Raw genomic sequence first — 26,041 nt, 5'->3', positions numbered from 1 at the left:
GTGTGGGAGGTGCATCCGGTGCCGATATGCCCGGCACCGAGGAGCCCAGGGTGGCACCTAAGGAAGGCGCTGCGGGTGTCGTCATGGCTGGCTGCGAGCGCGCATGCGCCGAAACTCCCGGTGCCGGGGCTTCCCTTGCCGGTTCCGCAATCGCCGTTAAAGCCGTTGCCGGCACCGACTCAGCTCTCGATCCCTTCTTGAGCGTCGGATCGGAGCTTTTGGGGCCGGCTGTAGTCGGGGCAGAAGAGCTACGGCCCTTGGCTGCCTTGGCCGCGGGGAGTCTCGGCGCATAGCCAGAGCTCCCCGGCTTGCCTGTACTGGCGCTTGGCGTCCCGTGGGTCCTGGGGGCTTGCACGGGTTGCTGAGGAGTTGCAGAGTGTGGCTCGGAGACCTCTGGAGCTTGGAGAGCCTTATTGAAGAGAAGAACTCTCAACCTAAGCTCCCGATCTTTTCTAGCGCGAGCTGTCATCTTCGCGCAGTGACAGCACTTGGTCGGGACATGAGTGTCCCCGAGACATCGGACACAGCGGGAGTGTCCATCTGAGATGGGGATAGCCTCCTGGCACTGGAGGCACTTCTTGAAGCCGGGTGATCCTGGCATTCTTGCGTCCTTTCCTTTCCTTTTCCTTGTCCTTTTTTTTTTTTTTTTTTTTTTTTGTCAATTTCAGTCAGGGAAGCCCTGACCGCCCGCCGAAGAAAAGCGGCGTTTCTTTACTTCTTTCTCTTTTTTTTTTTTTTTAATAAAGGGGGAACTGCAACTAGAACAGATAACTACCTATCACTAACTAAACAACAACTAGGAAGGTTCTTCCCTTTCCCCTCAGAGAGGAGAAGGGAGCCTGAACTAACTCCGTCTGCGGCCGCGGACGGTTGGAAGGAAACTGACGAGACCGGACCGCGCTCAGATGAAAGGCGTGAAGGGGGCACTCGCGCATGCGCGGTCCGGCAGGGGGGCTACTGCTAGTGAAAATTCCTCCGGTTTGCGGCGCCGGGACGAGCCCAGCACCTCGAGTGGAGCACCCTCGGGGACACTACTCGATGAAGAACTGCATCCATTTGGCCAGGTAAGCCATCTTGATTGAGGGCTTCCTCTTTCCTAGGAGGACCCAGGGACCTTCTCCGAGCAGATAAACTCTTCCAGGTTTCACCATGTAGAACTACAATGTGAGGTGTAGAGATTCCAGGTTCAGGTGCAAGAAATGACCGTGATCCTATGACAATAGGTCTGAACAGCTGGGAAGGGAGCAGGAACGGTCCACCATCACATACAGGTGGGTCCTGAAACAGAGTTGTCACAGTCAGGCCTGGACTGAGGCATGGCCTACCCGGGCAGCTGCCCGGGGCGCCAACCGATGGGGGGCACCTGATGGCAGCTGTAAGGGGGGCGTGTCATCCCTTATAGCTGCCATCAGGCGCCACACGCCCGGCTCCCGCAGCGATGGCAACTAGTATCACTTGAACCGTGTCCCTCTTGGTCTTTACTAGGACCTGGCTAATAAGGAGAACCAGCGGGAACACTTACATCAGAACCCCCACCACCCATGACAGGAGAGGAAGTTCTTGCTCCACTCCCATTGGGAACAAAAGCCATAACACTTTCTGTTCTCTCAGCTGTTAAACAAGGCCTGTTGGGGAACTCCTCACCTCTGGAAGAGTGCATGGGCCACCTTATGTGGAGTGACCACTCGTGAGGTGAGGAAAAGTCCCTGCTGAGTGGATCTCTGATGGTATTCTGGACACTGAGGAGGTGAAAGGCCTCTAGATGGATGTCATGGCCAATACAGAAATCCAAGAAATGGAGGGTCTCCCTGCAGATCTGAGGAGTACGTCCCTCTCCACTGCCTGTGGATGTGAATCATTAAGTCTCTTACTGCCCTGTTTGCCAGTTGAGGTAGGAAGACCCCGCTCACCAAGAGGACTGCTCTGAGTTCTTTTCCATTTATGTGCAGCATCATCTCTCTTGGGGACCACATATCCTTGCCCTGAAGGACACAACTGTGAGATCCCCAGGCAGAGCTGAGGCATCCATCACACACCAGCTCAATGGAGGGTGCCGGGCTGTCAAACAGGACTCTGTCTAGGACAGACTCAGTCCTCGTTCATCACCGCAGCGAGGTAAGCACTACTGAGGGAACTGTAACTATCTTTGACAGATCGCGCTTGGACTGGAATTAGGCCAAGTCCAGCCACTGTACAGTGGTGCATGGCATATTGTTCCACATATGTGCATGTGGCCACGAGACCCAGAAGTCATAGGTAGATCCTGACCGTTGTGAGAGGGAACTTCCTCAATGAGGGCTGAGAAGACTTGGAACCCATTATGGGGCAGAAAAGCTTGTGCACAAATTGAGCCCTGCATTGCTCCCATGAGTTCTATCCTTTGCCCTGGGATGAGCATCAGTGTTTCCAATTTTTTCCACCCCAAGCAGAATGAATTTTCTTATGGGCATCAGTATTGTAGATGTGCAACACATCACCATCATATTGCTGCACACTGTAAAATTCATGTGACAGGAGTAGAGCCAAGGGGTTCTGACTGTGGAAGGGGGCTTGGGCCCGGGATAGAAGGTTGGGGTGCAGGAGTGTGAGGGGTTCAGCTGCGGGTGCAGGCTCTAGGGTGGGGCAAGGATTGAGGGACAGAGGATTGGGGAACATTGGCTCTGGCTTGAGTGCAGACTCTGAGGTGGGGCTGGAGATGAAAGGTTTGGAGCGCTGGGGGGGGAGGGGCTCCAAGTTTGTGGGTAGGGCTCAGAGCTGGGTTCAAGGATGGTATAGGTTCTGGGCTGGAGAGCAGGCCTTTGGGATACGGGAGGGTGCTCAGCGCTGGGAGGGCTCAAGGTGGGGTAGGGGAGGGGGCTTATCTGAGTGGCTCTGTACTAGGGCTGGCAGGGAGGGCCACCCCTCCACTGTCTGAGACTGCTTGCTGCTGGGGCTAGCAGGGAGACGCTCCCTTCCATCAGCTGAGACGGGCTCCCTTCTGCTGGCCATGGCAGCTTCCAGTCTTGGGGAGAGGTATCTTTCCCTGCTGCAGCCCTTAGCCCCTGAACAGGACTTAACAGCTTCATCTCACGATTTAAGGGGAAGTTGTGCATCCATGCAGCTTACAGGGAATTATGGTGAGCATACATTTTTCTATATTCATAAACAGGCTGAGGAATTTTCAAGTGGAGCACAATATCTCAATGTCCCTTTGGATGCTGGACCTGAAGTGGCCCTTGATGAGCCTAGACATTGAGTTACCTGCGCTTCAGGTAAGCAGCAACCACTGCCTTGCACTTGGTGAACATCTTTGGTGCTGTCACCAAGCCAATGGGAGGACCGCAAACTGAAAGTAGCCAGGAACCCCTGTAAAGTATAGAATGTGTCTGTGTCCCAGAAAAATCGCTGTGATGCTATGCCCCCATGTTTTTATGGAAATATGTTAATATAAATATACATAACTGCTTTATGCAAAATAGGTCACATATCTGATCATTCAAGAGTCTGCAATCCCCTGAATGTGCATATTCTATTTGTGTGCCTCCTTCCTGCGACCAGCTCTTTGCAGACTCTGTGATCTTGGGCAGACTAGGCACTATAGTCCATGAGTGATGTCCTGCATTTCATCCAGAAGTATCTGCAGTGTGCCTGCAATTCTCCCAAAGTGGACTTGGAACTGCCGCTAATCAGATGGTGAAGGTGTGTTCACTTCATCTTGTGTGGATAATGATAATCATTCCATGGAGTGAATAGTTCCAGCTATCTGGGTTGTTTCTCTTCAGTGTGTTCCTGACCAAGCTGAGGTTCATTTCCAGCTGAGAATTCTGCCTCAGCTCTCACTGAGGCATCACATATTTGGGAATCACATACATGGTTCTCAAGGACACTCAATAAAGCTAGTATGAGGGATCATAGAAAGAAGGGTACCATTGGTCCTGAACTGGGCAATCATTCCAATGAAAAAATTAAGGTGCCCAAGAGATCTTGGGGTTTCTCTTGGGGCTGATTTCCTGATTCATTAAAGCTGGTGAAGTGGTATCTCCCACTGATACCACACTTAGTGGAGGAAACTAAGGCCTCTATGCTAGTGGGTGGCACCATCAGTACTAATGGTCTTCTTATATATTGGCTGGCGGATAATACAGCAGAGTGGTGAAGTGATGGTGCCAAAAGCTCCTTAGTTAGGACCGGATCCGACGGTATCAGTGATTCCAGGTCTGCAAAGACAGTAAATGTCTTCCATGATAGGGTATGGACCCAGCTTCTGTCCCTTGGCAGTGCTGATTTCATAAGAACAGCGGTTTTCAGTAACAATGATTTCTTATCTCTTTACAATGGAATCATCGGTGTAGGATGTGTCCACACTCCTCTTTCCATCATCAGTATCAGAAAGGAGCCCATCCCTCTAGCTATCAAGTGTTTTAGGGCACTCTTTTTCAGTGCCAAGGAACCAGTATCTTGCTCCTTATTAGTTCCTGTAGTAGGGTGTGGGCTATTACCAACAAGGAAACCCTGTTTTTAGGTGAATACCAACAAGGAAACCCTCTTTTCCTGTGAGTGTTTGCTCTTCTCCTTCTCCTGACTCTGTTTGGAAGAATCTTTAACTCTGCCATGAGCAGCTCTGGAGTCAGACACCACCATGATCAAAGGGGTGTTTCTCAATGCCTTTGTCTGATGTGCAAGGGAGTTTGATGGGGCAGAATAAGATTCAAGTCTCAATCTTCAATTGTTCATCTCGAATCTTATAGCCTAAACTCATTAGACTGATGGGCTTGACAAGGAAAGCAAGGCCAGATACTACACTTAGAGGGATTATGAGATTCTCCAAGGCAACAGAGGCATGTATTGTGAAGTCAGTGACCAGTCATAGGCCTTGCAGACCCTCTGATTTTGAGTACACTAAGCACCCCCATAAGGAGGGGGGGGAGAGGTGTTTGGTTGGGGGCGTCCCCCCCAGACCTCAGAATTTCTATAACTACATGACCTAAATCGCTAAAACTATTAATAATGTCTAATTTTTAAAGTATCGCTAGGAAAAGCTCCAGACATTAGAGAAGCTCAGTCTTAGACCACATGCAATAGAAAGGAACAGAGGAAGTGGCAGATCTGCTCCACTCTTATGCCCTTGGTTCAGAGCAAGAGAAGAAAAGTGCAGGCCGGGCAAAACAACTTCCCATCTCAAACATGTGGAATACATATGCACCTTGAGTGGCATACACATGGTGACCATCACTCAAAGAACACTGGCTTACACTCATGTTTATCTTCATTGGTATGCAGTACAAATATTTGGGATTACTTGGCCTCATACAACATGAAAAAGACCCTAGCCATAATAGATGACACTACACAAACTGGAATTCAAGTGCATTTTCATGAAAGTAATTAAAAAGAAAAATGGATAAAAAGTTAAGTTTTGCATTGGATTAGGGTGACATTTGAGTATCTCTCTAGGGGCATGTCTAGACTACATGGCTCCGTTGATGGGGCCATGCAGATTTGTTTACTCGGCAAAGGGAAATGAAGCAGTGATTTAAATAATCGCCGCTTCATTTAAATTAAAATGGCTGTCACGCTGTACCGATCAGCTGTTTGTCGCCACAGTGCTGTAGTCTGGACGCTCCGCGGTCGACATCAAAGACATTTGTCGATCTCCCCAGTAAACCTCATCCCACGAGGCATACCGGGGAGGTCAACAAATGCCTTTGATGTCGGCCACTGAGCGCCCAGACTACAGCGCTGTGGCAACAAACAGCTGATCGGCACAGCGCGGCAGCCATTTTAATTTAAATGAAGCCGTGATTATTTAAATTGCCGCTTCATTTCCCTTTGCCTACAACCCTAATCTACATGGCTCTGTTGACGGAGCCATGTAGTCTAGACGCACCTTAGGTGTACAGAAGGGACTCACCACTTACAAAATGAGTCCAAGATGTAGCCCTAGATTGGACCTAATTTCATCAAATGATTAGACATGTTAAAGCATCTCTAACAACAGCTATACTTTTATCAACAACAATCTCAAAGCACAAAGATTCATCAGCATTTTGTTTATGTGGCCAGATTCTTCCTATATATTTTATACTAAATATCAATTTCAGATTTTTTTCTCTCATGAACCCCATTCAAATAAGGGCAATAGATAGATTAAATTACAGAAAGGATAAAGGCAGGTTAACACTAACTGTCATTCTGGATTGAATGCTCTGTCTCCAAGAGCATCCAATACCAGATGCCTCAGAGGCAGGTGCAAAAAATCACAATAGCCAAATGTGCTATTATCTCCTCCCTCTGCATAAAGGTTTCATTCTAATCTCTAATTGTGAGAGACTGGTTTAAAATCTGATGCATGAAGGTTTTGCATCCCTTCCAAAACTCTATTTGTAATGTTATCTGGCTATTTTTGTTATCCATATAAATGTCTAATCCCTCTTTGAATCTTGTTAAATTCTTGGCACTACTGACATGTTGATGCACAATATTCTCATGGAATACCTTTAACTCACAGATACCTTGAGAATCTCCTTCACAGAATCTGTGAAACTCTATAACATTTGCGGAATCACAAGACCAACAGACTATGAAGAAAGACTCCTACCACAGCACAAAGCAAGTAGCCTTTCCCATTGAGCTTAACATGCAGTTTTTGCCAATTATTGAAGCAAGCCGAGACAGGTAAAAGCAGGAACAGAATGTCTAAAGAACAGATTTATATAAAGGTTAGGGGCAGCACGGGCAATATTGGTTGCAAAAGCAATCAAGCAAAGATAAAACACACACACACACAAAAAAGATCATACCTAATTGAACATAAAGCAGTAAATGACAAGGATAAAGACAACAACATGTTTTCAGCACTACAGTAGCAATGGGCATTCCATGCAATTTCTGCCCTCTCACACAACACTTTACTGGTAGAACATCAACATATCCAAAAGACAGACACGACAGCAAACAGACATACTTGTCAGTTCTCTTCTGGGAACCAGATTTCTTATTTGAATGACTGCTTTTATTTAGATACTTTTATTTTCTTTTTCTGAATGATCTACAATATTAAAAGCAGGAGTTAGCTGAACTGTGAGTGTAAGGGTTGAACATCTGTTTTTCTGCCTGTCTCTCTGTGAAGAACTGCACATATCCAAGGCTTAATCACTATGTATTCAGTAGAAAGTTGGCCTTCTAGCTAAACGTACTGATATCCTAGGTGAAGTAAATGTCCTATTGAATCCCAGATTAATATTTAAATAAATAAATAAAAGAGGTATACATTTTGTTCATCCTTGTTAATTGTGAAGGAGAGAGGAAAGGAGATACTGGGCTAACACAACACAAGGGAAAAGTGCTATTGCTGGAGAATGAGTAAGAAAGAGCACCGAGAGAAACAGCCACCTGTTTTGTTCATGCAAAATTGCCAGCAAACACTAACCACAACTCAGCTATATTTCTTGCCTCCTGAAGGAAAAATGAAGGTCAGCAGCTGCTGTAGGGAGATAGGGTTATAAATGTGTGTACTGTACTAGTCTATAAGCTTTTATTGCTCTATATTTTCCAGTTTGTCTAAAAAAGCTTGATACTCTAAACCAGCACTACAAGGATTCAAAGTGGTCTTCATTATAGCAGCCATTTCTGAATTTTTTGTCTATCTTTTCCCAAATATAGAAATATGCTGGGTAGTTATAGTACAATATGAGAGAGATAAGGTGAGGGAGGGACAGAAGTTGGTCCAATAAAATACATTATCTCACCCACCTTCTCTAATATACTTTGATCACCCAGCATTATATCTCTCTAATATACAGGATCAACATGGATATAACTACACTACATGGACATTCAGCTACATCATCTGAAAATAAATGCTTGCCCTTTACATTTTAGCTATGTAGAGGTGCACACTTGAGGACTTGAGTCCAGTGATTTTCAGTGAAGGGCTCTTGTCTGTGAACAAACTCTCTCTCTCAAAGTCAACCAAGCTGCTGACCTACAGTGCAGTAGAAAGATACGTTGGCATTACATATGCTTGTAGTAATGCAAAAAGAGGGAATGTATGTGTGTGAGCTCTTCTGCATACACTTAAATTACTGGCATTTATTTTGTCAGGTGACCATATTCCATGGCGAGAAGCACATAAAAATACTAAAACATTTGGAGTAAATATCTGTACTGAATTTGGACCAAACTATTTTATTCAAGAAAAATGCCAATGTGGGCCATTTCAATTGGTGTCAGAATAGTAGAAGTTTCCTGAAAGCAGTAAGTTTTAAAAAAAGGCAAATAAGAATTTGACTATTTTTAGGAACAATATAATGGAAACATAGACACCACACTTCTGCAGCAATTAAGTTGTGTTAAAGATGTCAGTAGTGCTTTAGTTAAAAGCAGAACATATTTTAACAAAAGCATTATGCAAATTAATGCAAAGCAATGCAATATTGGTCACACACGCACACGCACACACACACGTGTGAGTAGCTTCTAAGCTTCTTAACCTGTTAGCACTCCTCCATCTGCAACAGCAGCTTTAGGTAAATATTTTAATTTCCTGGGGCTTTTCAATGTGCTGCTGCTGTAATTTGGCTCTGCCAGCTATTTATAAGGCATTATGATTGGGGCAGTGTTTTGCAATTCTACTTGTAATAGTCACCCTCTACCTTCCTAAAGCGCACACTACCTAAACTTCTGCAAATTGAAAATTTCAATAAGTTGTGAGAGCAACTATACTATGCTATGGCATGCTTGCAGGTCTGGAATTGCTGCTTCAGCCTTGACTCCTTAGCTTGTATCTTCTGATTCTGTGAAGCAGTTCATCTTCCTCCCCTCGGAAAATTAGTATGCCACAACCCAGAATACTTTGCTGTGAGTGAACGCTTTCTTGTCTCCTGAGAACATTTCAGCTACCATAGGGCCTGTGCATATGTAGTCTGACAGAGAATTGAATCACACAGTGCATATTACTTCAGGATACTTTTTTTTATATATATATATTTTTCACTTCTAACGTCAGTCTCCAAATTGAGTGGGGGGAGAGAGGAAAGCATAGCATGACTAGCCTCATATCTAAGGGTATGCCGAGACTACATGCCTCTGTCGGCAGAGGCATGTAGATTAGGCTACCCGACATAGTCAATGAAGCAGGGATTTAAATACTCCCCACTTCATTAAAATAAACATAGCCACCGCGCTGTGCCGACGATCAGCTGATCCGCCACGCTGTGACGGCCATGTTTATTTTAATGAAGCAGGGATTATTTAAATCCCCACTTCATTGACTATGTCGGGTAGCCTAATCTACATGCCTCTGCTGACAGAGGCATGTAGTCTAGACATACCTTAAGTATCAGCAGAGAGAGGAGGTTACTCACCTATGGAGTAACTGACTTACTTCATGATGAATGTCCCTGTGGGTGCTCCACTGCAAGTGTTGGTGTGCCCCTGTGCCATTAACTCAAGTCTTTTAAAGCAGTCTACTCGTGGGCCATACAGGTACAGTGCCTGGTTCATGAGCTTTCAGTGCCCTGACATTGTGAATGCATGCTCCCCCCTCAATTCCTTCTCTACATACCCCACCAAAAAACTTTGAAACAGAGGGGTAGTGACGCACCAACAGGGACACTCATCTCAAAGAATGCCAAGTAAATAACCGTCTCTTCTTCTTTGAGAGAAATACCCATAGTGGGGCATCCACAAGGATGACTATAAAGCAGTGTTTCTTCAAGTGGTCTGCAAAACCACTTTGAAAAACTTATTAGCTGGCCGTGCCAGTTTGTTTACGTACTGGTGCTACAGCTACGGGGGCCTTGCGACTGCTATTGGCTCCGTTCTGCCATTTGCAGCCAAGGGGAGCCATGGGAAGCATTGGCCCAATCCACACTGCTTCCCATGGCTCCCTTTGGCTGGAAACGACAAAACAGAGCCAAGAGGAGCTGCGAGGCCCCGTGGCTGCAGCACTGGTAAGTAAACAAACCAGCACGGCCAGCTAATAGGTTTCTCAAAGTGGTTTTGTGGACCACTTTGAGAAACACTACTATAAAATAGTACATTTAAAGGTAGTGGGCACTTTGGATCTCTCAGAAAAGCCACGGATAGCAAAGCAGTATCAGAGAAAAGACCTCAGAGGAATGTGTAGTGTTTTGCAATGGTGTGTTTAGAGGCCCGTGTGGCAGCTCTACAAATGTCTACAATTGGATCCTTCCATAGGTAGGCTATAGAGGTAGAGACTGCTTTGTGAGATGGATGTATAGTCATGTGAAAACAAGGACAACTGCTCATTGAAGAGGGAGAACCAATAACAGGAAACTTGGAAATGGCAGAGGTGCTTAACTTCCTTGCTTCGACTTTTGTGAAGAAGATTGATGGTGACAGGATACCTAACATAGTGAATGCTAGTGGAAATGGGTTAAGTTTAGAAGATAAAAAATACTTAATAAAGTTAGATGTCTTCAACTCATCAGGGCCTGATGAAATGCATCTTAGAATACTCGAGGCGCAGATAGAGGAGGTATCTGAGTCTTTAGCTATCATCTTTGAAAAGTTATGGATGTCGGGAAAGATTACAGAAGACTGGAAAAGGAAAAATATAGTGCCCATGTATAAAAGGGGAAATAAGAACAACTCAAGAATCTACTGATCAGTCAGCTTAACTTCTGTGCCAGGCAAGATAATGGAGCAAGTAATTAAGGAATCCATCTGCAAATGACTGAAAGATAATAAGGTGATAACAAATCCCATGCTGACTATTACCTAAGAACAAATCATGTCAAACCAATCTGATAGGTTTCTTTGATAGGATAACAAGTCTTCTGGATAAGGGAGAAGCAGTGGACTGGTATACCTACACTTCAGTAACGCATTCGAATGTTGGGGGCAGATGGTTGCATTTGAGATGGAGCAGGTTTCTCCTGTCCCTCGGTCTATGAAGGGTCACGTATTGGTATCTTCGTTTGGCAATGCTGTAACGATACATAGTGCTAGGCTTGGCACTGGTACAGGTGGCTCGGCACTGTTGCTGCTGTATGGTGCCAGTGGGAGAGAGGCAGACAACTTCAAGCCTATTGCCTCAGCAACAAAGCAATGTGTGCTACTAGATTTTGAGGTGTGGAAGGTACCAAAAATCCCTGGTGTGTCACAGGGGCTTAGTCACTGTGCTGTTGACACAGTTGGCACCGAAGTCCATGCAGAGCACCTAACTGCCAGGGGAGCCTTATCAGGCAAAGACGACAGGTACTTTTTTGTAGTCTTCTTGGAGTTGAAGATTCAGGAGTAGACTGGGCCATACTGGGCTCAGAACCTAGGTCTCAGGCAGAGCAAATGGCCTTCTCCATCAGGATAACTTTAAGTCTTAGGTCTCTGTGTTTTCACCCCCTCACATTTAACTTGCAGCAATGGACACATTTTTGAGGAACACAGACTTCTCCCAAGCATCCAGTACATTGAGAATGCCCGTCTGATATTGGTATAGTGTCCTTATATATCGTGCACTGCTTAAAATCTAGTGAACCAGGCATCATGACTAACCACGAGAGAAAAGCAAGTGAGTATTTTTTTTTGTTTTGTTTAGAATTGGGGAGAAAAAAATATACATATGTTATTAAGACGTAACTTCTTATCCAATTAAGGTTGATAATGAACATTTTTGATCTGAAGAACACTGCAGAGCTCCATCTCAGGTGGTAGAGAAGACACTGGAGGCGAGGGGGGGCATGCATGCGCAATGTCAGCCTGCAAGGACACTGCTCCACAAGACTCTGAAAAATGGCACAGAAGTGTGTGAGGTAGTGGGGGCTGTCTGCTCTGTAACCCGGGGTTCCCCCACACTGTGATGTGTGATTCCCACTGACTCACCCATATGTGGATTGGCCCAGACACCTAGTCCCAGCCTGAGGAGATAACACTGCTCTTCCCGGGAGGAGAGACAAAGGAAGGGAGGCGGAGATGGCCACCTGGCTGGGGGGCAGGGCCTGGGAGCTGGGCAGTCTCGTCTGGGAAAACATGAAGAGAAAAGACTAAACTGAGTACTGTGGGTTTGGGGGCCTGTGGACCCCTACCCCAAGGGATCTGAGGCTGCCTGGCCCCTCACTTCGATGCTCGCATAGAACCCGGGCTGTGCTGAACCTCACAGAAGCAATAAACCCTCTCTATTCTACTGGCTGGCAGAGTCTCATCCTGCTGCAGATGGGATGCAGGGTTGGGTGGCAGAGGTCCCCGACGCGCTGTCACAAGCTGCACCAACACCTAGAGGGAAGCACCCACAGAGCCATCTCTCAAAGAAGAGCAGCAGTTCCATGGGGAGAATGCTTTAATCCGGGGAGGAGAATCTACGGATCCAACCACTGGCTTAATTTGATCCAGCCTGCGGCAACTCTGTACCGCAGGCCAGAAGCCCTGATCCTCAGCGCTCACCCTGCAAGGCTGGAGCATCAGTCTTGGCTCACCCCACTGCCTTGGCCCCATTCCCACTTCATGGCTGGAAGTGCAAGCACCAGCTCACTCAGCAGCTGGGGGAAGACTGGAGCCTTGGGTGTGAGTGAGGGGTGGCTGGTTTTGTTTTCCACCTTGGAAGCATGGGGAGCAGGTGAATACGGAGGGTTTTTGTTTTGCTTCTCACTAAGAGCAGGTAAATAGTGAGGGGCTTTTTTACTTGAGTGTGGTCCCTGACTGATTTTTCAGTGGCTCCTGACTGAAAAAAGGTCCCCAACACTGCTGTAATCCATCAACACTCAGCTGCAGAAGTGCTCTACAGAATATGCACTTCATGCATGAATGCTGGTAGCCAAAGCTCAACTGGTCACCAGAGCTGTGATACTGAAACAAAACTGCCTGCCAAAACATAGCGTCAGGTTTCCTAAATAGTAGATTTCTATTAATTTGTATTGCAATGACACCACTATGCTGCCTTACTGCTTTTCTTTCTAAATCAAGCAGCTGTTATTTTATGATCCACAAAAATGTGCTACTAGCCAGTTATTGTAAATAATAAAGAAAAAATTAAGAGATAATGTCTATTAGACCACCATGCAAACCACCTTGATAAGCAATATATTCATACAGTCGCCACCTGCCTCATTCCAAATGGGATGAATTCTAGTGGGATTTGTTGGGTGAAATATCACAAAAAGTTAACTGATTTGCTCAGAATTTAACCAAGTAGTAGCATCAGGTATAAAATATCAATTAAGCACAAGTCTTATCTCAAACTCTACACGCAAACGTTTGGCTCAAGCTATACAATGTTACTGAAGGAAAAATTTAATTACTTTCATACTCCATCCTACCCCCAATTCCCATTTAGTTTGGATGGAAGGTGACGACTTTGAATTTTCTGTTTAAAGCTCTGACTAATGTGAATTTATGAAGTTAATGAGCAGCAATATTGCCCGTGTTACCACAGACCCATCACCCTCATGGAAAAGAGCAGATTGATCTTCCCAGGTCAAGCCCCACATGATTAGAGCACCTCCCTGTGCTGGCAGTATTGAGAACAGGGACTGTACCGTCCGGCGTTGCCTGCTGATGGGGTTTTTTACATTTGACGTAATCGTGGTCAACTGGAGTGGCTGTGTAAGGTGGGGATGTCAGACCTGGACCAGAGGATGAGGGGAGGGAAGTCCCAGGGCCTGGCACTGTTCCAGCAGACGAGTGAGAATCTTCATCAATCATGCAAGTCTTTTCCCTGGGGAGGGGAAGAAAAGAAAAATGGAAAGGAAGAATAGTCCCTCTATAAATGAAACTGAAAGAGACTGCTGCTCTTGCATCATTATCTTCTGTATATAATCAAATCTATTAGTAACACCAACAAGATGCATTTTCACCATAAGACACAGGAAAGAAATGAAAACTGGATCCTCATTAATGGTTTGCGTTGAGACATTTTTATTTTATAACCACTAACAAACCAAAGCTAGATAGTTCATGTCAACAAATTAAATTGGACTTTAAAGTAAAGCATCTGCTAATTAAACAAAAATAATGGTTTCAAAACCAGGGATCAAAAGATAGGGTTGTCTCCTTTTCTTGTTAACCTTCCTCCCTACACTGTACCTAGATTGCAGAGATCTCAAAAAAATCAGTACTGTAAGTTCTATAACATGGAACACTAGACACCATAAGACTGAGTTGAAGTCTTAACATTTTATAACTTCTGCTGGTTCGTGGCACATTCATTGTTACTGTAATAGATTGTGACACCATTTTTTGAATCTGTCTGAACAAATATTAATCTTTACACTCATAGCCCACTGGGTGTGGAAAAGCACGGCTTGCAGATTATTTTCTGGAATTTAGCACTTACTTTTCTGTGACTTTTGGGGTGTTCTTCTCTTCACCCCTGGCAAATGGTCCTTCAGAAGCCTCTTTCATGAAAGTAACTAATATCTCTGCATCTATCCCAGAGTCTGGCTTCCCCACGAGTTTCAGGATGGAAGCATGAAGACGGAAGTAAACCTAGGAATACAAAACACAATCCATTAAATCAGCAGAGAGCTCAGAATTTCTGAAACTAGTTCCAAGAAGTAGGCCTTGCTTTGCAGAAATTGCTGAAATTTGCAGAGCAAGCTATTTGCTGTCATATGTAACTCTCCAAGAGATTTCCTGTCTATCCAATTCAAGAAAATAGCACGTTTTCAAAACAAAAATGTGCTCCCTTTAGGCAATGGAATGAAGCAATGGAATCACATGGGAGGAAGTCACTGTATGCTTGATGCGGTCAATATTCTTAACAAGCTGCACAATAGGTGCAGAGGGTCTGTGACTATTACGTCAGCTAATGGAGTCATGTCCTGCCTCTGGGTTAGGGGATGAATTTCACATCAATCACATATATTCCAACCTCAAAGTCTGATTGATGAGTTTTATGTGGCTAAATCTGACTCTTATTAAAGTAGTGATAAATAGTAGCATCACATTTATAAACTGGCTTTACAATGCAACCATTTAGGAATTCCATTTGATTCTTGGGTTTTGTCTTGCATATATATCCATCTGTAAGGTACAGTGCGCTTCTATTGCCACTATGTTACTAATATAAATATCGTTATTTCAACTAGCTGGAGAAAACAAAATTTTAAATCATAGGGTTATAAACAGAAAATGGTGTCTACTGGTTAACTATGCATGTGTATCAACATTTTCATTATACTGAAAACACGGTAACAGCTTTTAAATTTTGATTCAGTTTAGTTAGTAGACATGACATTAGGCTTTTGTATATGTTTTCCCATTTTACCTCTAATGCCTCCATGGCCAGTTCTGGTGGGTTATGGTAATGAATCTTCTTTGGATACCTAGCAGCTTCCTCATGGAGGTAGTGACCTGCCTGTTTGTAATGAAGCAGATAGACAACAGGAGGCTGTTCTTGCTTCTCTGCAATCTTTCCCAGCATGTAGTGAATAAGCCACTCCTCTTCATCTCCATCTCCCTCACAGCGAGATGCCGAAGTAAAGCAGAGTTTGGCTGTCTCCAACATGCTGTCTCGTCGCTCTTCCATCTGCAATGGGACAAGATGCTGAAAACACAAGTTTACCCTTAGATGGCATGAACAATGCTGAAATGTATGAAAGTTCTCAAAAGCAATAGGCTATTTAAAAATCCTTTGACTTTAATGGCAGAGCATACAAAATGTACCCAAATACTCAAATGACTTCTGAAAACTCAAAATGTGGTGTATATGAATCTGTTCCATCCAGTTAAATCACTTTTCATATCAATGACTGAAATAAAGCAATAAGAAAAATGTATAAACATAAAACACTTATGGAGAAATTAATAGTGATTATCCATCATTGTAAGTAATTCTCTCAACACATTTATTTAAAAATAAGTATTAGTGATATTTACCTCTCTCTACAACTAATAGTCTGCTAGAACACAGCTTATTAAAATACACAATAAAATACATTTTGTAATAGTTGGTAAAAAGCCTATAAGCAAGGCTGCAGTATTGATTTTTTACTAAAACAGCAGTATAAATTAAGGTTAGCCTTCAGCAAGGGAGAACTAAAAAATATCTATAAAGTATGAAGTCATGACAGCATCTAAAGTACTGTCTGGAAAAATGTTGCTTTATTTTACAGAATTTCAATGTAACATACAGCGTCCTTGCACAGAAAAATATTCTTGAAACATCTCTGTCCCATTTTACATAATTTAAGGAAAACCCCTTTGATTATGGTTTGGTATACAATAACAATGCTTTGTGTTTGTTTTTAAACAGATATATACCTGAAACCAAAAATCACTCTGTTCTAACAACTTTTGTTACAGTGGAAGCTTAGCCTTCTCAAAGCCTTATAACATATCATTTTAAAAAGAAGAGTGAAGCCATTTTAAAGAAATATGATGATTTCATGCATGGAAACTAAAGTTGAATGGTCAGTACCATATTATTTACTCTGTTACACAGGTTACACACTCTGTCCACTCAATTCCTGAGTAAGTACTAAAGATATTAAGTAACGGTTAATTTACTAGTTGAGTAGTTGATGGAATTTCCATTGACTACTTGACTACTCGATAGGCACTTCTGCATTTCTCCTTTGAAATGTACAAAAGCCCCAGCTAGGGATCTTGTACATTTCAAAGGAGGAATGTGGAACTCCAGGGACAGCCTGGTGCCAGCGGGAAGTCCCACTGACTTCGGGGCTGCACACAGCATGGCAGCTTTGAAATGTACAAGAGTCCCCAGCGGGGGCTCTTGTGCATTTCAAAGTGGCACCGTAGCATGTAGCCTGGGTCAGCGGGGGACTCAGAGCTGACCCCGGAGCTCCATGCTGCACTGCCAATTTGAAATGCCAGGGCCCAGGCCAGATTTAACCTCTTCTGCTTGCTTGTGGTGAGGCAGGTTGGTCTCACTCTGATCCTGGACAGATTCGGGACCCTGGCCTGATCCATTACTCCCACCAATAGTACTGAATACTTCAATCAGAAAGCCTATAAGGTTTAAATAAGCATTTCACACAGCTCTAACTTAACCCCACCTGATGTACAACTTCAGGGGGAAGTTCTAACTTCCACTGCTTAAGCTGCCGGGATGCAAAAGAATGCAGGGCATAGGAAATGGTGCCATATTCTATCCAGAGAGAAAGATTGGAGCTATCAATCTCCAGGGCTCGTTTGAAGCAATTGAGGACAGGAGTAGAGTGCTTCCAAATCGGGCCATCACTCTTCAGCTCATTGGAGTTCAACTTGTCCTGAATTCGACTTGCTCTAGCCAGTGCCATGCCAGCCCAAGAATCAAATCTATGCAAGAAAGAACAGACAAAAAACTACTCACTACTAAGTCTTAAATGAGTGTGATTATTTCTTCTGCTGTTTCTCCTGATATTTCCTTCTTTCATCACAGGACTGTCCAAAACTATATTCTTGCAGCACATCCTCCTGTTTGTGGCATTTGAGACACACCATACATATCTAACCTTTACTATTCTCAAAATTTACTGAAAATGCTTCCTCTGACCTCATTTTCTATTTCAGCTGAGTGAGGAACCTGGTCTAGAAATGCATGAAACAGAAAAACAGTTAAAATGGATAAAACATATATACTGATTTTGAAAAATCCATTTTCTTGATAACCTAATACTGCCCCAAAGAACCATCATCAAAGAAAACTGAAAACAAATAATGGGATAACTGGTGTCTTTTCATATAAATCCAGTCTGTCCAAGTTTGAATAGTTCCATTACCAACAGCTTCTTCTCTCAGAAACTATGCTATCAAAACAAAATATGGTGCCCTTTCATCCTAATCACCAAAAATTAGCAAATCTTGACCAACAGGCGGCAAGATACACAACGTTCTGTATTGCAGGACTGGATGACATTGTCTTTACTATCATTATGCTTTCTTGACATCAACATGACTAGGAACCAAAAAATCTCACTCTGGGAAAATCTTAACGAATGGCAAAAACTACCTTGTGCAACAATACTTCAAGATGAAGCACTACACCTATAAGTAAGGTTAAGATTTTGTCAGTTATTTTTATTACAAGTCAAGGACAGTTTGCAGACTAAAAATAAAAAATCATGAAAGCTCACAATTTTTTCATAACTTGTACTAAAAAATCACTGAGGGCAGGGGACGAATAGGTCCTGCTGTCACGGAGACGGGGAAGGACAGCTCTGGTCCTCACTGCGGGAGGGCGGGGGCGGGAGAGGATGACTGACTGTCCTTGCTGCTGTGGAGAGAACAGCTCCAGCTCTAGCCTGCAGCCACAGAGCTCCATTAAAGTCACAGAATCCATGACCTGTGTGACTAAATCATACCCTTACTTTTAAGTGACAGTAAATTCAAAGGTATTCTCTCTCTCTCTCTCTCTCTCTCTCTCTATATATATATATATATACACACACATAAAACGCTTTTAAAGTTTCTGCACATTGACATTGAAATAAAATTGAACTCAATGTCAAATTAAAAGGTAATGTGCCAAGTAACTGGGATGAAAATACCAGTTGCAATACAACTGGTATTCTTTTCTAGACAATTAATTGTAACAAATTAATGGCAGTCTGTGGCACAGAATTATAAAGTGACACTCAGAGGGCTAAAGCCTGTTAGCATTTTTCTCAAGAAAAGCACAAGTTTTTATTAATACGTTCTTGAAGTCTTATTGTAAGTCATCAATTCAAGATTTCAACACTTGGACAATCGCATTTCCTACACTGGAAGACTCAACGATAACTCCATGTAACCCGGGGACTGCCTGTACATAAAGGGTGTTACAAGGAGGAAAGAGATTGTTCTCCTTGACCTCCGACAATAGGACAAGAAGCAATGGGCTTAAATTAAAGCAAAGGAGGTTTAGGTTAGACATTAAGAAAAAATTCCTAAGTGGTTAAACACTGGAATAAATTGCCTAGGGAGGTTGTGGAATCTCCATCTCTGGAGATATTGAAGAGCAGGTTACACAGATATCTACCAGGGATGATCTAGATCCATGGTCACCAACTAGTCGATCAGCAAGGGCCCGACCAGTCGATCGCAAGGAGTTCCGGGCTCCCCCATTTCCCCCACCCCCAAGAAGCTCCACTGCCTACTTCCAGCAACAATGGAAGTAGCGCCAGCTTCCTGCAGGGTGGACAGAAGTCCCGCAGCTGTGCGCCTGATGCATGTCTATGACATGCCAGGGACTTCCTGTGCGGGGGGTGGAGGGGCAGAGGGAGTGTAGGAGTCCCTGGAGGAGGAGTGTGCAGACTTCCCTCCTCTGTGGGAAGTGGGGGGGAGGGATGAGAGGGTAGGAGACCCCGGAGCAGGTGAGTGCTGGGACATGTCTCCCCTGTCGGGGGCAAGGGTGAGAGGAAGGAGAAGTTCTCAGAGCAGGTGAGTTCCAGGATATGCTTCCTCTGTGTGGGGGGGAGAGGGGAGCGTGGTAAGAGTCCTCGGAGGAGGCGAGTGCCAGGGACTCCCTGTTCCCTGCCCCCACCAACACCCTGCCCTCTGCTGCAGCACCCACTGGCAGCCTGCTACCTGCCCCATCAGCCTGTCCCCTACCTCCACCAACACCCTGTCCCCTGCCACAGCACCCACTGGCATTGTCCCCTGTCCCCCCTGGTACCCTGCCCCCACTTGCATCCCATCCCTACCCTGAGCATCCTTCCTCAGTACCATGTCCCCTGCTCCAACCAGCACAGTTGGGGCCACATTAGTGAGGCTTCGGGGGTTTTGGAGAAGTTGGGTTTTGTTTTTGTTTTTTGCATCTCACTTGTGTGGCCCCAACTGAATTTTCTGTGCGTCAGTGACTCCGACTCAAAACAGGTTCCCTGCCCTGCTCAGAAATAAACTCAATGCTGAAACTTTGTGTTTGACATCGTATTTTATTTAAAAATGAAGTCTGGTTAACAAGCCCCCAATTGGGGCCAAGCCCCCTTCTGGCCTCAGAATCATAACACTCCTGTACCACCCCCCAATCCCAAATCTGAGCCTATCATACACTGGAACCCCACCTTGAGCCTCTCACATCCCCAAACTCCTGCACCCTCACATCCTCAGTCTGCCACAACACTTCTGCATCATCCACACACTGCAAATCTGTATCCTGAGCCCATCATACTCCCACCCAACTCCTCTGCCCTGAGCCCCTCACATACCCCAACCCAAACTCCTGCACCCTCACATCCACAAGCCCGTGGCTTGCTCAGTACCCCAACCCTCCATCTGACCCCAACACTCCCCAGCCTGGAGCCCCTTCCCCAAGCCAGCAACTTTCTCCACCTCCTCCTGCATCCAAATTCCCTCCCAGAGCTTGCACCTCTCCCCCCTTCCCACACCCAAATCCTTCATTCCCACCCCAGAGCCCGCACCTCCTGTCTCAACCCAGTGAGGGTACAGCTAGACTACAGGAGTTTTTTCCGGGATACCGTATCCCAGAAAAACTCTTCTGCATCCAGGGACATGTTTGTTCTTCTGCTTTTTTTTAGCAGAAGAGCAAACACGCTCTATCGGCAACCCCTGTATTTCCCATTCCACGAGGAATAAGGGGACTTCCGAAAGAAGGGGTTTTTCTAACATTTGGCCCAGTCTAGACCGGCCAAATGTTGAAAAAACCTCTTCCTACAGAAGAATAGGAAAAAAGTGGCCACATAGTCATACCCTGAGAATGTATAAGGGTCAGGGTTAGCAAGTGATGGAGAGGAGGAGAACAGAGAGGGCAGGGCTTCAAGGAAGGGGTGGAGTCTTAGGGAAAGGATGGGGTAGATCTTGGCTTGTTCTGACATTTAAAAAGTGATCTTGGGCGTAAAAAGGTTGGAGACCACTGATCTAGATGGTGCTTGGTCCTGCTGTGAGAGCAGGGAACTGGATTTGATGACCTTTCAAGGTCCCTTCCAGTTCTGGTGTTCTAAGATTCTACGATTCTAAAATAGGTATTTGTATTATGCAGGTAGTTTCCATTTCTTACTGTCTGTAATCCCCACTCAGGGAAATGAATGAATAAAAAAGAAAAGGAAGTCAAGTCATTGTACTTCTTGCTCTTCCTGATTTTAATTCAATTTCTCCTACTCTCTGAATTCTGGTTCTCTCACAAACCAAAGGAAAATGTCAAATAATTCATAGTTTTTCCCTCCCAGATGCTCCTGCAGATACAACTTAGTTCTAACAATAAACATCAGAAAATGTTATTACTTTCCAAATAGAACAAAACCCCTGACTTATCCCTCATTTCAGCACTGTTGAATTGAAGGAAATGAACACCACTGACCTATTTGGACAAATACAGATGTCATGCATGTAGAATTTAATGGCCTTAGATTGCTCTTTATTCTTGAAGTGATAGTCTGCCAGGAGGTAATACAGCTCAGTCACCACTGGAGGAGAGTAGTCTGCACCCTCAGGGAGAGATGGTACCTGTAAAGAGAAAACCTCAGATGCCTCTGAAGCACATTCTAAAATAGTTGTGTATATGTTACTACTTCTCCACATCCCTAAATCTATCCATATTCATATACATTGTACCTTTTCCTTATAAAACTGCAAGCTTTGGAAAGGCCATTCTAACCCAATTAAAATGTGATTTTGTGAGCATCAAATGCCAAATCAGGTATCACCCAACAATCCCTTACTGTGAAAGCAAAACTACACAACCATTTCTTCCTCTTGAAGTTTTTTAAACACAATTAACCTTGCTGAAGGTTCCTTCAATATAGCCAGAGACATCATCTAAGCTTAACATCGGTTTGTCTGTTCGAGGAACAATTGTAGCAATCTTCTTCAGAAGGTTGGCCAGATCTGCAGATACAGTGCTGGTCTTGTAACTATCAAATTCAGGGAGGGTTTTGGGCTTAAAATATTCAAACATAAATAATGCATCTTCCCACATCAGATCCACCTTAAGAGAAGTAGGGGGAAAAAAAGAGAGAGAAAGAAAGAAATTGTCTCAAAAAGTCGAAAGATAGGGATTTTTTTTTTTAAATAGCATAAAATAAATCATTACATCAGCTGGAAACCAGCAGAAGCTTCCCAGAATGGAAGATCCAAAGGCATTATTAAAAATATTCTGTTCAACATAGTAATTACAGTGTAAAGCTCCCAACTATAACTCAACAAATGCTTTTAACAGGGATAGCTTTACTTACTTGAAGAGTTGGGGTATGTCTACACTACCCTGCTAGTTCAAACTAGCGGGGTAATGTAGGCATACCGCACTTGCAAATGAAGCCCGGGATTTGAATTTCACGGGCTTCATTTGCATAAACTGGGCGCCGCCATTTTTAAATCCCTGCTCGTTCCAACCCTGTGCCGCGCGGCTACACGCGGCACGAACTAGATAGTTCGGACTAGGCTTCCTAGTCCGAACTACCGTTACTCCTCATTCCACGAGGAGTAATGGTAGTTCGGACTAGGAAGCCTAGTCCGGACTAGGAAGCCTAGTCCGAACTACCTAGTTCGTGCCGCGTGTAGCCGCGCAGCACAGGGTTCGAACGAGCAGGGATTTAAAAATGGCGGTGCCCAGTTTATGCAAATGAAGCCCGGGAAATTCAAATCCCGGGCTTCATTTGCAAGTGCGGTATGCCTACATTACCCTCCTAGTTCGAACTAGGAGGGTAGTGTAGACATACCCTTAGAGACTCTGCTTAAACCTCCCTGGGAAACAGGACAGTTGGAGGCACGCATTTATACCTCCATTGCAGCTGATACAAACTGACATGGAAGGCGTGGGATAAGACAGACATAAAGAACTACATTTGCTACAGATTTTGAAACAACAAATCTATGTAATACAGAAGGAAAATTCCAGGGGCTTCTCCAGCAATAACAGTGTTGAAAGCATTTGCAAATCAAACAGTAAAATAGTCAGTCACAACCTTGTCCCATCACCATTTTTTCATCATTTAAAATAATGTTTACGTGTTTGCAGTTTTCCTATTTTAAGATAAATGAATTATGCTTCCCTATTGCTTGTGTAACTTTGGAATCTGCTTTTCTGAAGACAGGGTGAAATTGTAGCCCCAGAGAAGTCAATGGGAGTTTTGTCATTTACTTCAGTGGGGCCAGGATTTCACTCAGAGTTTTCCATCTTTTTTAGACAGGAAATGTTGTTTCCAGCAGGAGGGATTCTCTTCTCCCACATTTCTGTTTTTCTTTGTTCTTCCTAGTCCTTTATTCCTTTTTATTAGTCTTGCAAAGCTGTCTACCTAAACCACTTCTTGTGGCCCTCTAGCATATCACTAGATGGGATGAGAAAGTTTGAAAAGAATTTACTGACAGACTATGATCAGGAAAACACAGCTATTATTCAGCAAACTGCACTACAAAATTATTAATAGGGTTAGTCACATTATGATTTCAGAGGCACTAATCAATTAAATGGGGGGGTTGGGGGTAAAATTCATTTTACCAGCATCACTTTAAACTGTGCATTTTCCATATTCATCAATAGTAAGATGTCTGGGATATTATATCATGGATAAAGCTACAATTGGCTTTATTTCCAATATTTAGCCCTCTTATTCCATGCTTATAACCTATTAGGGACCCATGGAATTTTTTCATCATTTCTACCTGATACAAAGGAAATTAATCACAGGACTGGAAAAAATGGTCCTTACTATTACGAATCATTCCCATTAATTCAGCTCAACACATTGACAAAGGAAAAAACCATGTTCTCCAGCATTCTAAGATGCTATAGTAAAGATAAGTTGAGTTTATCTTACCTGCTGCACAGAATGCTCTTCCAGGTACCTTGCTTTGCTTTTTTTACTTGGGAAGCTATACAAACAGTAGAAACACTGTTCAAGGGCTGTCTCCAGTTCTTCTTTGTAGGGATGAGTATCTTCAGAGGTTGATACTGTAAGCTCCTTTTGCAGCACCCACACCTAAAATATCACAAGCATTATAACCCAAAGTCTGATAACTTAATTTCACATTAAATTAAATGCTTCCTATTTTCCTAAACATGGTACTCATATACTACGTTGAGGAATACAGTATAAGAGCCAGTGGTCTCCAACCTTTTTAACCTCACTCCATCCCCCTTCCTCCTCCATCCTCACTCACTTTCACCATGCTGAGGTAGGAGGCTGAGGTGCAGGCTTTGGTCTTGGGTCAAAGGGTTCAGAGTGTGGGAGGGGCTCCAGGCTTAGCTCAGTATGGGTGAGTAGGGTCCAGGAGGGCTTTCAGGGTGCAAGGTCTGGGAAGGCGTTTGGGTGCAAAGGACTCCTATCTGGGGCTGGGTGTTGGATGCATGAGGAGGTTCAGGCTAGGACAAGGGTTCAAGAAGCAGAATCTGGCTGGGCACCATTTAACTGAGATGGTTTCTGGGTGGTAGAGCAATGGGGTTAAGGCGGGGTTATTTCTGCCCTGTTCCAGCCCCACTCCTGAAAGCAGCTGGCATGTAGAGCAATGGCTCCATGGCGCCATGTGCTGCCCCCTCATCTACAAGCACTGAACCCAGAGCTTCTACTGGCCATGATTCCCTATTATTGATCAATGGGAGCTGAAGTTGTGGTATCTGCAGGCAAGGACAGCATGTGAAGACCCCCTACTCTGCCTCTCTCAGGGGCTCCAGGGACATGCCAGCCACTTCCAGGAGCAGCGATTACCATAGAGATAATTATTCCACACATGACAAGTTGGACATTTTTGAATTCACTACCCAAAGAATTAAATTTAAGCTTAAGAGAGAAATGAAAATGATGAAATGCACAGATTAGTCAAAACCAAAACTAACCCACTTTGCAAGCAGTAAAATAAATAACCACCAACCCCCACATACATGTTGGGCTGGAAGATGAGAATGAAGGAAGAGTATGTTTGTGACAATGACAGACACACACACTGTTGAGAGCTGGCCATGCAAATTCCGGATGCCATTTCCTGAAAGAGCAGCCCCTGCCTGCAGCGGACTCTGGGTGCCCGCAGACAGAGGCTGCTCTGGGTGAGAGCAGCCCTTGTTTGCAGCAGGCTCCCTGTGGGGCTGGAGCAGACCCTGCCAGTGTCAAGCAGAAAGCTGCTTCAGCTCCCACTGGTTACCAGTTAACCAGAATTGATAAGCATTACCCATTTCAGATGATGCTTACTGCTTAACCTTTCCCTAATTAGCTCAGCTGCAGCTTCAGTTCCCACATGTTCCGGCTCCTGCATGCTACCTCCCCCCTGCCATGCTGCTGCCTCTGATACAGAAGCAGCAGCACGGGAGCAGTGGGGGGAAGGTCAGGCTAGTGGTGGCAGGAGCAGAATTGCAGCCAGCCACTGTGAAGCCTGGAGACAGGTTTGCAATCGGAAGAATACCACAGGAAATGTAATGGAAATTGTTTTTAAATTGACAATGTAAAATGGAGGTAAATAGTGATTAGGGTGAAACGAAGGAATAAATTATTAAAGAATACTATAGTAAAAGCAAGGCATGCCCACCCAATGCAAAGTGCATAAACACTCAAATATAATTTGACAGAATTATTATTTGAACAGTGACCAGTACAGCCTCCTCTGCCCTTGGTCAGTTTTTAATAATAATCATTCTTAGCAGAGCCTGCTGCAGCCATGAAGCTCACCTGGTCCCAAGCTGCTGCAGTGAGAGAGAGCTGGGGTAGTCCTCTCTTTCCTGGGCAGCCTGTGTACTGAATCCCTCATCCCCAGCTCTAAAGCAGCATGCAAAGCCTCTCTTCCCTTTCCTCCAGGCTTGCAGCTATTCAAAGACAACAGCACACTGCAGACACTTTTCTGAGCAGCATGCTTGGGGGAGGGGCAGGCAGGCAGGCTCCCCTCTACGTCCATGACAGATCTGGCCTGCAGATCATATTTTCCCCAGCCCTATCCTGGCCAGTTTACTGCATGGGAGCCACCTGGACCAGACAGGTCTGTGTTTCTCTAGGATGGGGTAGAGAACCTTTTTTTGGCAGGAGCTATTGACCCACTGAAAAATCAGTTGGAGGCCGCACACAAGTGAGAAGCAAAAACAAAAAACCAAACCCTCAATGACATGGCTTCTGACTGAGAAGCAGAAAGACACTCCCCTCATTCCCCTTGCACACCAAAGCCTAGGGGCCCAGGCTAGTAGACGCTGTGTGCTCCAGGACCATGGGGGTGCATCCAGCCCCCAGGCCTTAGGTTACCCACCCCTGGTCTA

General features: G+C 44.5%; 1 protein-coding gene across 4 annotated transcripts in view; it reads right to left on the bottom strand.

Moving 5' to 3' along the window:
* CABIN1 (calcineurin binding protein 1) overlaps positions 1 to 26,041 on the bottom strand; it is a 257,094-nt gene that overhangs the window by 171,650 nt on the left and 59,403 nt on the right. For 2 of the 4 annotated variants that reach the window (XM_075897952.1, XM_075897953.1), the window contains exons 20-26: positions 23,628 to 23,789; positions 21,593 to 21,799; positions 21,173 to 21,318; positions 16,953 to 17,214; positions 15,203 to 15,463; positions 14,270 to 14,421; positions 13,473 to 13,651 (exon numbers count right to left, since the gene is read on the bottom strand). In XM_075897952.1, coding sequence (XP_075754067.1) covers positions 13,473 to 13,651; positions 14,270 to 14,421; positions 15,203 to 15,463; positions 16,953 to 17,214; positions 21,173 to 21,318; positions 21,593 to 21,799; positions 23,628 to 23,789 — 1,369 coding nt within the window. The remainder of the gene's footprint in view (positions 1 to 13,472; positions 13,652 to 14,269; positions 14,422 to 15,202; positions 15,464 to 16,952; positions 17,215 to 21,172; positions 21,319 to 21,592; positions 21,800 to 23,627; positions 23,790 to 26,041) is intronic. The other 2 variants (XM_075897954.1, XM_075897955.1) reach the window with 1 other exon arrangement.

Source organism: Pelodiscus sinensis, chromosome 15, assembly GCF_049634645.1.
Source record: "Pelodiscus sinensis isolate JC-2024 chromosome 15, ASM4963464v1, whole genome shotgun sequence".
NCBI classification, from domain to species: domain Eukaryota; kingdom Metazoa; phylum Chordata; order Testudines; family Trionychidae; genus Pelodiscus; species Pelodiscus sinensis.
Note: the sequence above shows the minus strand (reverse complement) of the source record. Positions and strands in the feature narration are given on the sequence as shown.